Source organism: Oreochromis niloticus, linkage group LG23 (genome assembly GCF_001858045.2).
Source record: "Oreochromis niloticus isolate F11D_XX linkage group LG23, O_niloticus_UMD_NMBU, whole genome shotgun sequence".
In the NCBI taxonomy this organism is placed as follows: Eukaryota; Metazoa; Chordata; class Actinopteri; order Cichliformes; family Cichlidae; genus Oreochromis; species Oreochromis niloticus.
Window position 1 is genome coordinate 34,823,256 of NC_031986.2, and position 13,227 is coordinate 34,836,482.

The 13,227-nt window shown below is 43.6% G+C and overlaps 1 protein-coding gene across 2 annotated transcripts in view; it reads right to left on the reverse strand.

The window, feature by feature from the left end:
* Positions 1–13,227, reverse strand: part of notch2 (notch receptor 2) — a 39,284-nt gene that overhangs the window by 6,691 nt on the left and 19,366 nt on the right. The window contains exons 3-22 of one of the 2 annotated variants that reach the window (XM_025903381.1): positions 8,915–9,189; positions 8,032–8,239; positions 7,759–7,892; positions 7,272–7,394; positions 6,621–6,854; positions 5,999–6,154; positions 5,726–5,911; positions 5,388–5,501; positions 5,149–5,262; positions 4,830–5,063; positions 3,350–3,460; positions 3,031–3,223; positions 2,626–2,771; positions 2,286–2,399; positions 2,047–2,166; positions 1,742–1,894; positions 1,286–1,514; positions 955–1,156; positions 439–592; positions 72–256 (exon numbers count right to left, since the gene is read on the reverse strand). In XM_025903381.1, the coding sequence (XP_025759166.1) occupies positions 72–256; positions 439–592; positions 955–1,156; positions 1,286–1,514; positions 1,742–1,894; positions 2,047–2,166; positions 2,286–2,399; positions 2,626–2,771; positions 3,031–3,223; positions 3,350–3,460; positions 4,830–5,063; positions 5,149–5,262; positions 5,388–5,501; positions 5,726–5,911; positions 5,999–6,154; positions 6,621–6,854; positions 7,272–7,394; positions 7,759–7,892; positions 8,032–8,239; positions 8,915–9,189 (3,385 nt within the window). Of the gene's footprint in view, positions 1–71; positions 257–438; positions 593–954; positions 1,157–1,285; positions 1,515–1,741; positions 1,895–2,046; positions 2,167–2,285; positions 2,400–2,625; positions 2,772–3,030; positions 3,224–3,349; positions 3,461–4,829; positions 5,064–5,148; positions 5,263–5,387; positions 5,502–5,725; positions 5,915–5,998; positions 6,155–6,620; positions 6,855–7,271; positions 7,395–7,758; positions 7,893–8,031; positions 8,240–8,914; positions 9,190–13,227 lie in introns of both variants that reach the window. The other variant, XM_005478730.4, reaches the window with a different exon arrangement.

A 13,227-nucleotide genomic window follows, 5' to 3' on the forward strand; every position in this document is an offset into this window, starting at 1 on the left:
TGTTTGCATATAGAACCTGAACATAAAACCTGCCAAAACATTCACACATATCAAGCTGAGAGTGCACTTACTACGCATTCATATGTTCCCTGATAGTCCTTGCATGTAGCACCGTTGCGACAAGGGTTTGACTGACACTCGTCGACCATGTCTTCACAGTAGCTGCCCGTGTATCCTGGCTGGCAGTGGCACTTGTGGGAATTTCCCACATTCTCACACCGGCCAGCATTCTTGCATACATTCTCCAACTGCAGACCTGCAGCCAAACACATATGATGAGTTTACCGTGTACAGAGGCAGCCTACTACAGTGATTAAACTGTAAGCAGGAAGGTAATAAAATCCTCAGGCTACATTTAGCATTCAAATTTTCCTTGTAACAATATAAACAGTAGGTCATTATCACTCTCGATATCTCTGCCAAAAACCACTTCCTCACCCTTCCTGGCAGCAAAATCCTGGCATGACTGGTTGGGCACATCACAGTAGAATCCAGTCCATCCAGGCTGACAGTGGCAGGTCCAGGAAGTTGCTGTCTGTGAGCAAGAGCCACCATTACGGCAGCGCACCTGGCTGCACAGGTTCACATAGTTCTGCATACAAAAAGAAGGTTTTAAAATCATTTCATAGAAACAAACCAGCACAACTCACAGTGCCTTCGATAACATCGAGTGTTTAAAACAAGGCAGCAAATATGAGTGATCTGAGTGCACGAGGCCACCTGTCGTGGCTCTACAGAAAGCACTGAAGCAGCCTCCAAGTAGATGCACCAATGGTATCAATTTGAAGCTCATACGTAGCTTCATTCTCGAGTTATCACATTCTCAAACTTGGGTGTCAACGCTGCACCCCAGCGGGGTGATGACAATACCCCATTAGCCTTTTAAAATGTGTCAACTCTCATTGTGCGTACAAAGGAATTACAGAATTATGCAGACCCACACTGCGCACTTACCTGGCAGTTCTGTCCACTGTATGCCATGGGACAGGTGCAGCGGTAGGTGCCCAGACCGTCAGTGCAGGTGCCTCCGTTCTTGCAGGGCTGAGAGTCGCACTCGTTCTTCTCATACTCGCAGAATTCACCGTAAAAACCCGGATGACAACGGCAAGTAAATTTGCCGATGTCATCGATGCAAGACCCGTTATTGAGGCATGAGCTGGGAGGAGGAAGAAAAAGAAAACAGCACTTTAAAATCTACTGATGCAGAAATATGTACCGATTCGTACTCAGGTCGCACATATTGGGAGACAGCATATTTAGGCTCTCGTGTCGACAGGGCACTTACCTTTCAGTACACTCGGGGATGTTGTTTTCACACAGTATGCCGTTAAAGCCAGGTCGGCACTTGCATACAAAGCTGTTGACGTAGTCCTCGCAGGAGGCGCCGTTTCTGCAGGGATGGCTGGCACACTCGTTAACCTCAATGTCACAGCGCTTTCCCTCAAAACCTGGGCGGCAATTACAGGAGAAACTCCCGACCTCGTCCACACAAGAGCCTCCATTCAGACACGGGTCTGCAGAACACAGACGACAGGAGGAACAGGCTCACTAAACCAGTTACTGAATAAACAAGCACACATCTGAGCACGGCTCAAACTGTATGAGCACCTTTGGCTTTTAGGAGTTATTATTAAATAACAGCTGATTGTTATTTATTTTAAACATCATTAAATTAAATAAAAGACTGGTGGAAGTTACGATGATATTGGATCCAAAGACAAAGTGACCAAATTAAACTCACTTGGTGAGCAGTCGTCAATGTTTATCTGACAGTTGTGTCCACTGTATCCAGGCAGACAGTTACACGTGTAGCTCCCCTGGCTGTTTAAGCACCGACCGCCATATCTGCAAGGGTTGTTCTTGCACTCGTTTACATCATCATCGCAGAGCGCACCTACGCAAGTGTGGACAAAAACACAAAAAGCAAAAACCAGTTGGAACGGCATAATTCCAGCGGTGATACGCAATATTAGAAATGTAGGTCTAATATTACGGCTAACAGCCACCGTCAAGCACACACACAAACGCATGCTGACGAACACATACCTTTCCAACCGATAGGACATCGACAGGTAAAAGAGGTGTAATCTGGAGTTGGATGGCACACACCTCCCCTTTTACATGGATGAGAGGAACAGGGAACTTGTTCCACCTCACAGTGTTTACCTATTTTCACACAGATTCGTAATAATCAAATCATGCATATGGAAATATTCTCCAAAGTGATATCCAGGCAGCAGCTTAAAATTGTGACATTACATGCAAGTAAATGTGCCATCACTGACCTGTGAACGGCAGACCACATTGACAGGTGTAGCCGTTGATTTGATCTATACAAACGCCTTGGTTCAGACACGGGCCAGATGCACATTCATCAATGTCCTTCTCACAATTCATACCTGATCAAAGAGCAGTCAACAATAACGTGTCAGACTCGATGTTTCGCTGATATCGGCAAAGTTTCTCAACAGAAACAGAGTCTGCTGAAACTGGAAATTTCTCTGAGCACAGGCATCTGACACAGGCGCGACAAGGAACCTCTGCACTGTGCATTAATTCAGAAAGGACTGGAGGAGATTTTTAAAATACTTCTTATATAAAATGAAAGACAGCGGTGGCGTTTACCTTCAAAGCCAAGTTTGCACTGACAGGTGTAGCCGTTGTGTCGATCCACACAGGTGCCACCATTCTGACATGGGTTTGACTGACACTCATTCTTCTCCAGGTCACAGTGCTGTCCTTCCCATCCAGCCTGACACTCACAGCGGTACCTTCACACAAAGGAAAGATGTTTAAAATCTGAACTGACTCACAGTAACAGCATTAGCTCCTGCATATATATGTGGAGAGATGTTAAATTTAAAAATGCTGACGTGTTGGAAAAAACAAAACCTGCACATCTATCTGAAGTAAGTGCAAATTAACAGTAGAGAGAAAATTAATTGGATGAAATTCCCACTATAATAAAAAAATGACTGTATCTTATGCCAATAATGTAAAACACAAAACACCAGTATAACCATAACTTACCCGTGTTGCTGTTCGACACAGTGTCCGTGCTGACAAGGCTGATGAGCACAATGGTCTTTACCAGAGAGGCACAGAGGGCCGTGGGTGCCGGGTGGGCAAAGGCAGTGGAACCCGTTGACCTTGTCTTGGCAGGTTCCCCCACTCAAACATGGATTTGACATGCACTCATTAATGTTGTCTTCACAGTTTACTCCTGTTAAAGAACAAGTTAAAGGTAATTAGTAGCATCAAAAGGACACGAGATGATTTCAGGCCACTTTATCTTGCCTCAGCTTTGAGGGCTTTTATACACGTTGATGTTCATGAGGCAAAAACGTACCTGAATATCCCGGGGTGCAAACACATTTGTACTTGTTGATGCCATCCTGGCACTCTCCATGAACGCAGGGTTTGCTGGCACAATCGTCCTCATTGATCTCACAGTTCACACCTGAGCAGAAAGTACACAAAGACAAATTCATGTCGTGTAACAACAGTCGGGTTTAAAAGTTTATCCTTTCGCTGGAATATATAAAAGTGGCACAGTAAAAGAATCTGATGATTAATGCGAGTAAGGAGTTGCATTAGAGGCAAATGAGCAGCTGTTATAAAATCTACGATTTTTGAACCAGCTGGCTGTCGTGACTAAGCCTGAGACCAGTTTTGGGACGTCTGGCACACCCGGCAGACTTCATGTTCTGTGCGGCAGCCTTTGATTACAAGTATATATGAATTTTAAAAAGCTAAACTGTCATCAGCTAAGTTTGCTTATCATCCTTTTACTTGTGATTCTATATGCACCTCACACTGAACTGGTTGTGCTCAAAGTCTCTTCCGCGAAGCTCTTCTTCTTCACCACAGTCACCGAGTGCTTGCACGTAGAGGACAGACAAATTTTAAAACTAACTTGGACAATGCAATCATTCTGCTCTTCACAGATACTGTACAGGTCAGGACCAAAAACCTTGTTCCTTCCATTCAAATGCAGAGAGACAGAATGTCATTTACCACCAGGGGGCGTAAGAGACCACAAAAAAGGAATTTAGCAATAAGTGAGAAAATATGACCAAATATATATAAAAAGATTTTAATAGACCACAGGAATGCTTTAAAGTGTGACATCAGTGATTAGCATTAGAGCAATGATGATTAAACGTGAACAGAGCGAAGAAGAACAAAATAACAGAAACACTTTGAGAAGAGGGGAAGTGACAGCATGAAGCCTGAATGCAGGACTTCAGTACCAAGCCTTGGGGTGGTAAAAACACAATGAAGATCTTACTAATCTAGAAAGCAACGTGGGCTTAACCGCCTGACCGAGACTTGTGACTGCTACACTGAAGAGTACTGTAGACTTCAAACTACACGAGAGGCTCTAGATGTGAGGGACCGGGATATTTTCATTCAATTTAAGCAAGTCACCAGAAGAATCAATTATGTGACTTTGGACTTCAACAGCATTTGTGAAATGGGTTATTTAGAAATGCTCAGAAGCATAGTTAGAGCTTATTTATACTTCTAAACATGCTGTATGAGGAATGAGAACTAAAACTGTTCAGTGTGAACGGCTACTGCTGCAGCTACGACTGCCATTAAGAGACTAAACTATTTTAACCGCTCTAATGATTACATTCCTTTGCACTTTGGTGACCACACTATCGTGTTTCAGAATGACTTTTCATCACACTTCATTTTCTCTCAAGCTTTTCTCAATGAATAACGTCACAGTGTTTGTTTCACGTATCACGTGACACCATTTCTATCACATTGCCCCATTAAATGAGATTCTGGAGAATCTTTGCAGCACACTCAGTACTTACCTGTGGTTCCAGGTAGGCAGTGACAACTGTAGGTGTTAACGAGGTCAATGCATCGTCCTTGGTTCTGACAAGGGTTGCTGTGGCACTCGTTGAGCTGGATATTACAGATGGAGCCAGTGTATCCAGAATCGCACTTACAGGTGTAGGTGGCAATACCATCCTGACACACACCGTAGTGGCATGGATCTGGCTCGCAGTCGTTGATGTTCTCCTCACACAGCAGACCAGTGAAGCCTGGGTAGAGGGGAATTTCTTACTCTGTGAAGTGACTTTCAGCGACTACTTTCTGGGTCAAAAACATGTTGCAATTTCCTTTTACCTTCAGCACATTCACAATCGTATCCGTTAGGTCGGTCGATGCATTTGGCTCCGTTTAAACAGGGCGTGCTGGAACACTCGTCTATGTCTATTTGGCACATGTCCCCACTGAAGCCTAGAAACATAAGAAACAAAATTAACATATTGATAAGTTTCATTTAAGGTTTAGTTTTTAAAAACAGGTTCAGTCGGCAGAAATGAGTCAGGGGAATGCACTAACACAGCTGAAGGTGTACCAACCTGCTGGGCACTCGCAGATAAAGCTGCTGACCTGATCGAGACATTTGCCTCTGTTCAGGCAGGGTGAGCTCATACACTCATCCACCTCGAGCTGACAATGATTCCCCTCGTATCCTGCACAAGTACACAGAAACAACTATATAATTTCGCAACAACAAAAACACTGAAGGTCAAGGATCGAGGACACAGAGGAAACTTTAAGTGGATGACACTGCTGTTATTTACTTCTAAGGTTTGTGGTTAAATGACTGTAAAACGCAGAATTTTCACGTGTGTCAATTTTCACATTTTGCTGTGTTCAAATATAACATTATTTTTAAAAATTACAGGAAATTTACCAGGCATGCAAATGCAGGTGTACTCCCCAATACGATCCAGACAAGTGCCGTCATTCTCGCAAGGGTTTGACGCGCACTCGTTTATGTCTTGTTCACAGCGTGGGCCCGCGTAGCCTCGAACACAGTTACAGGTGAAGGAACCATCAGTGTTCACACACTGCCCACCGTGCTCACAGGGGTTGGTGCCTGCTGGTAAACAGTGAAGGCATATAAATAACAGCCGAGAACAGAGGCCGGCAGAGATTAAAGCTTATTTGCTGGGAAGACTCTCACCTATGCTGCACTCATCTCTGTCGTGGTTGCAGGTGGGCCCAGTATATCCAGGTGGACAGTTACAGTTGAACATACCAGTAATGGGGTTGGTGTCACACTGAGAGCCCTCTCTGCAGGGATTACTGATGCAGGCATCATCAAGATGGCAGAGCAGACCTGAGAACATTACATCAAAACAAATGAGTAAAAAAATAAAAGACTTTAATGCAAACTAGGGTGAGACAAAATGTCCCCGGAGAGTCCTGCACATGGTTATACCCGTTTCAGAGAAAAACAAAGTCAATGCAAATTTGCTACTTGGGGGAGGCTTACCTTACTCTAACGCCAAAACCGTCCTGACTAATCAGCAGGGTGGAAATGCAAAAAATATTCTATGGTATAATTAGACTGTTTTACAGAGTAACAGCTCAGTTTCATTTCCCTGTGCAATATTCTTTAACAAAAACAGAGGCATCATGTGCTTAGGAAAACATCAGTTCAGGTTAGACGTGTTCCACAGAAAGCAGCATTTCTCTGAATTACCAAGGAAAGGGTCAAGGAAATCTATAGTTTCAGTACGAACTCATGGCACCATTATTTACACTAGAGTTAACATTGTGCAGGGTTTCGTATGAACGCCCACCTGTCTTTCCGTGAGGACACACGCAGATGAAGGATGCAACACGGTCTATGCATGTGGAGCCTTGGCTGCATGCAGCTGTTGCACAGTCATCAATGTTTTCAGAGCAGTCAGGTCCACTCCAACCATTGACGCATACACAGACATAGCTGCCGGGCAGGTTGCTGCAGGTACCTCCGTTCTGACAGGTGTTTGGCTGCAGCCGGCACTCATCCACGTCCTCTGTGCAGTGCTGACCTGTGAGGGGGGGGATTTAAAATGAACAGGTTAATCCTTTGCCTGCCATGGTACAACATGCTGAGCTTCTGACAGGGAACCAAATTACATCATTTTGCCTCATGAAGGGACTCAAACGTCGTCATTTCGAATCATTAAAGCACCATCGGTGCTACAAAACTCAGACAGGCCCTAGAAAGCTGCTGCCTGCATATTCACTTTGTAAACAGAAGTGCTGTGGATGCCATGCAAACGTGTTAGCAGAGTTAGCAGTCCTCAGCAGTGTGTAGAAAACAATCAAATGTAGCCAAAATGTCAAAAAACTGTTGGATGGAGAGACGACGTCCCAGACTACAGGTCATCTTCAGCCACAGATAAGAGTGGCACATATGGAAGATGTTAGTCACACATAAATAACTGCACATGAAAGTGCCTTACCAGTCCACTCTGGAGGACACTGACAGTTGTAGGTATTGACCCCATCCATACAGGTTCCTCCATTGGCACACTGGTGATTAGGGCAGTCGTCGATGTTGTTCTCACAGTTAGTTCCATTGAAACCTGACGTACATGAAATAAATACATTTGATTATTAGTGGTTTTAATGAAGTGTTGATTTGGGAAGACAGTGAAGCATAATGCTCTAGTATGCCGTCCTCTAACAACGTCTGGTGCTATATAAACATTAGGTGTGTGTGTATCTGTTGTATGTATCCGCTAACTGTAGCAGTCTGACAGTGCTGCGTGTCAGATACGACACAGCCAGCAACATCAGACTATTTGCACCCAAAACACCATAGTGTAACAATTCAGAAACACTAACCTACTTTCATTTATACATAAATAACAGCTGTGGTAGCAATTTTTTTCTATGATTTTATTTCATGCTGCTTTTTTTTGAATTTCGGAAACTGTGAAATCCTACCGGGAAGGCAGTGGCATGAGTAGGTGGTATCAGAGGGTTGGTGACAGGTGCCTCCATTCAGGCACGGTGAAGGCGTGCAGGGGATGTACGAGCTTTCACAATGTCGACCCGTAAACCCAGGAGTGCATAAACACCTGCATCAAAGGCAGAGCAGGTAACATCTTAACATCATTTTCACAAATTTAAGCAGAAATTAGAGCGACATCATTTTGATCAGCGTTTCCTGTTGACGGTGAGCATTTTTGAATTTGGTATCAAAAACTAGGCTCTTACTTGTAGGAGCCGTGGGTATTGACACACCGGCCTGCGTTCTGGCACAGGGAGGGCGTGTCTTCACATTCATCCGTGTCATTGAGGCAGCGAGGACCTTCGTAACCAGGAGGACAGGAACACGTGTATCTGCCGCCGGAGAGAGCGCTGCACTTTCCATCGTTGGCACATGGAGTAGAGAGACAGCTGTCCTTGTACTCACAGCGTGCTCCTGAAAGACGCAAGAGTGCACAAAGAGCCGAGATTTAATGGTCACCGATCGAGAAATGCAGCCTAAAAAGCAGAAGAAAAGCAGCGTGCACACTTTCCACGTTCTATGCTTTAGTAACTAAAGTTCAGAATTTTATTGATATCGTTTTATTTCTTGAATATAAAAATAAATCACTGATAGATGATTAGGGGGTGTGGGGACTAACTTGCGTTAGCATGCATTTTGGTTTGTACTTCAGGAGTAAAAAGAAAAAAGGAATTGAGAGTTAGATCCAATCATATATGTCACAGCAAAGTGTGACAGGTGGAATGTATAATAAAAAAAATAATAACACATCTGTATTTGTGCGAGCAAAGATTTAATGAATATAATAAAGGAAGCCTTGAAGTGGAAATGTGTAATAAATCTGTTGTTTTGCTTGAAACGAAGCATGACGTTGGATGCTCATGAATGCAGCATGGATGAACAACAAACATTTAGGTCTTTGGATCTCACTTCCTATTCAGCACAGTGGAGCTATGACACTCATGACTCTCAGAGGGTGGTGACGTGATTAGAGATTATTAATATCTTTCAAAGACCCAAAAGTTATAACTGGTTATAACAGTCATACGGGATATAAAAAAAAATGCATCAGGCTCTTGAAAGAGCAGAGACGATCAAACGGGAGCTTACCTGTCCATCCTACTGGGCACTCACACTTGTACTTGTCAAGCGACAGCAGCGTGCAGCGACCTTGGTTCTCACAGGGGTTGTGTGGGTAACACGTGGAGTTCTGGGTAGTTTGGCAGCGCTCTCCAGTAAAACCAAGAGGGCAGGAGCAGGTGGCACTATCCCGTACAGACACACTAAGTAACATGTTCACAGTGCATTTCCCGCCATTCTGGCAGAAGCCAGGTTGACAGGGATCCCTGTGCTGGCAGTACTCCCCCAGAAAGCCAGGAGCACACCTGGACACACATCAAAACACAAATCAGTGATGGAAGAGGTTAAACGCTCAAAACTGAAAGCTTATCAGCCTTAAATACAGACAATACAACAAAAAGATGAGCTTAACAAGAAGACAAATAAGCATGTGAGCCTGACAGCGCAAACAAACAAAACAAAAGGGCGAGTTTCACTCAGGTGGATGTAATCCACCACATCAGACGACTACTACTGAGAGTACTGATAGAGCGCTGAGGGTAACAGCTGTATAGGAGTCATGTAGCACGCACACACACACACACACACACACACACACACACACACACACACATCAAAGAAACAAATAAACCAGCACAAGTAAACACTACTGTCTAATACACTGTCTTTCCATTTCTGTATAATGATCTACATAACAGCATGCGGGAAACCACATCCCTTAGTAGGAGTATTAGCAAAATGTGTGGCTGTACATAAAGAGAAAATAGCTTTTTAGATGCTTCAGACTTTTAACACTTAGTATGCACCGTGCCTGTTTAATGTCTTTAACCCAGGAGAGCCATTTTGAATACAAGCCCTTGCATTACCATAAGCTTCTTCACAGAAATGGGGTTTGTTTGTGTCTTGACAGACTAACTCTAAGATAACTAAAGGAAGTGCTCTAGCCCCAGAGCTGTTTCCCCATAAACCCGCTCAGAAAAAAGGCAGAAGCTGGGTTTGGTCAAAGGGTTAAACTGGGGTCATTCGTGACAAAGGAGAAGTTCAGAAGCAGAAGGATGTGAGGTGGAGTTATCTGGAAGTTGTTGACTGCAGCATGGCAGAAACTGAAAACAACAAGTGGAAAGCGCTAGCAATAACCTGGACAATGGGATAAACTATACATAACAGACAAACAGGCAACAGTATGGGCAAGAATGCTTGACTTATTTAAGTTACCACCACATTTGGTCTGCAAAATGTGTGTGTGTGTTTTTTCCTCTCTTCTTCACCACCCCTTTCTTTCGATTTCATGTTTTCTCCTTTTTTCAGTAAAGTGATTCAGCTCCATGCCGAGCAGCAAGGAGAAAAAATTACAGTATTACGCAATAAGTCAGCTAGGCATGTTATCAAAGACAATGTTCCCTTCGTCACTTTCTATTCCTCTGTTTTTTTCAGTCCCACCCACTTTCACTTAGCACTTCTCCATGTGTGACAGTACTTGATCATAAGTGTTATTCTGTTACTGAGAAGAAGAAAAAAAGTCAGACAATTTCCTGTGTATGTTATTTTTTCATGTCATCTTCTTGCGTGTGACAGACACACCACCTGGGGACTGAGGGGAACAGAACAACCTGCTGCCTCTTACTGAGGCCTCTAATCCTGCCTCCCCAGAGGGGCTCAGGTAACACAAAAAGGACAGCAGAGATACACCACCGAGTATCCAACACCACACATGCAGAAACGTGTTACTAAAGTTTAAAAAAAAAGAGAAAGACTTAAACATCCTCGACAATTTTAACTTAAAGGATGATTCCTATAAATGGAAGACCTACAGATTTGTGTTGTGACCCACATAAAGATCGGATGAGACAGTGTAGAGGGGAATTACTTGTACTTTAGTATCACAGTCTGACTTATTTATTGCTGGCTGCTCCACCCCAAGGCAGCTTGAAGATATTAGGTTGTGAGAGCATGGGAAAACAGGAGAGTCATGAATCATGCCACGCAGTCTCACAGATCAATCGCATCTGTGAAACTTCTGGCTGGTATGACATGTGAATCATCCAAAGATGACAAACAACATCTGAGAAAACGTTCCCACTCAAACACTAAACGGTTCACAAATGGAGTGCACAATAAGTGGGCTGTGTACACAGATTTTAAAAACATACCAAATTGAACATATTAAGCAAAACATTCATATTTTTCTAAAATAGTTTAACTGAACTAATCCCAAACTACACATAATATAAACACCTGAACTGTCCACCAGACTTATTAAAAACACATCAATGAGCCACATAGTGCTAATAATCACCCTGTACCTTTATTACAAAAATACCTGTGCACTCATGAGCCCAACACATAAAACTTTCACTCGATTTGAGACAAACTTTCAGGTGATTTGCTGAACAACAGCGTCAAAATGAAGCTATAAGTATCAAAAGGTTATTACCAAAGGAGAGAGATGAACAAATTCCCCTTAGACTTTTGTTTGCACACACTCTGTTTTTTTTGTTTTATTAATTGGGCAGATGAGATAATAGATTAGCGTAGTAGTAGACAAATTAGTCATGGCCACCCTGTCCGTCTCTGCTGCTGTATCAGTGTGTTTGTACCGCGACCCCTACACGCTCCAAAACACATCCCTTCAAACAGCACACACAAAAACACACAAACAAAGAGACGTCCCTCCCCGCGGCCTGCTCGTGATATCACAACAAGGCGGCCGTCCTGGGAATTAGGACTGCTCTTTCTTCTCCCAGACAACCTCTCCGCCCACCTCTCCCAAAGTAATGACACGGCCGTCTGCCCTCGGACATACATCACGTTAGCGGGCTGTCACACAAAGAAAAGCGTGTCCAGATTAATGCCAGGTTTATGTTTCAGTCTGAACTTTTTACACATCTTCACTGTTAAAACTTGGGGGTGATACGAGGTCCAGGGAAATCCAACACTTCTCCTTTAATGTAATCGTAGCCCAGTTTGAGCTTTATTTAAACAACTTTGTTAACCACGGGTTTGTTTTATACACTGATGGTGGGAACAGCTTTTTTTTTTAAAAATTATGTGAATTTGCCAATAAAAATTATACCACCGTCTTTCGTGACATGTCATCACTACATATGTGCCAAATATGAATATTTTTACTAAGTATGCAGATTAACATGCCAGTCATGACTACTTCATGACTCGTCATCATGGAGCTAATCAAAATGGTTTTAGATGGTTGAAAAAGCCAACTTATTGAAATGCGATACCACACTCACAACCAGTGATTAAACAATATTTCCTGTTTTTTATGCTTTTCTTTCATTTATCGAGAATCACACAGCTTCTATATCGAGATACCAAAGTTATCGAGTGCTATGTAATTCCCAGCCCTGCCAGGTTTAAAGCTCTGGCCAAAGGCTGGTCTACAACTTCCACACCAAACTCAAATAGGGTTGTGTGTAGATGGCGTACAGGCTTAAATATGACATCATGCACCACATACTTCAGCATCATTGGTGGAGGTTTCAAATGGCTCTTACTTCAATACACAAGCAATATTTGTTTGAACAATTTTTAACCCCCATCCAAGTGATTTGCCTTTTTTGTGAAAATCCCTAAACAGGGATGAGGCATGGTGAGTTCTATTAAATTCAACTGGTGCTATCTACCAGTGTTGATAGAACCAAATGCTATGGCGTCAGGAAACGTTACCCTGTCCTGTCCTTCAGGTTTCGCTGCCACATAGAGCGCTCATTATTAGCTCCTGGCTGTTTCACTAGAGCCTGAGGCAAACAGACAAGGCTGTGCATGATTCCCATTATTGACAGGGAGTGGTGCCTCGCTGAGAAAAAGATAACAACACACTGACAAACGGGTCTGTCCCTAAAAACGCAGACCGCAGTGTGAGCCTTTGACAAATTTCCATACGCACAACAGAACACAGTTAGGGATTAGGACACCTTTACTAACACGGCGAGCTCTGCTTTCGTGAACAACACAGGAACAGCTCATTAATGGATTCTTTGTTTTGCTCCACGAGGCCTCCGTCCCTCCTGTTTTCTCCAGCTTTCTCCTACTGCTCCGAGTTTCCTGCAGCCCTTCTTTCCCTGCCTTTCTCACTCCTCCAGATCTCATTTCTAACCCGCTCTCGAGGTGTCAGGTTTCCACAGCTGGTTCACATTAGCACCCCCATCCTGTGCTCGCTCTCGCTCCCTCCACTCTTCTTCGTATTCTTCCTCCTCCTCCTCCTCTACCTCACGCTGACCTCCGTAGCTGTGAGGACTTCAGTGAGCAGTGAAGGCTGGACTGTTTCTCACAAACTCACGTAATATCCCCCACCTCCTTCGCTCCTAATCCCTATGTCCTGAAAT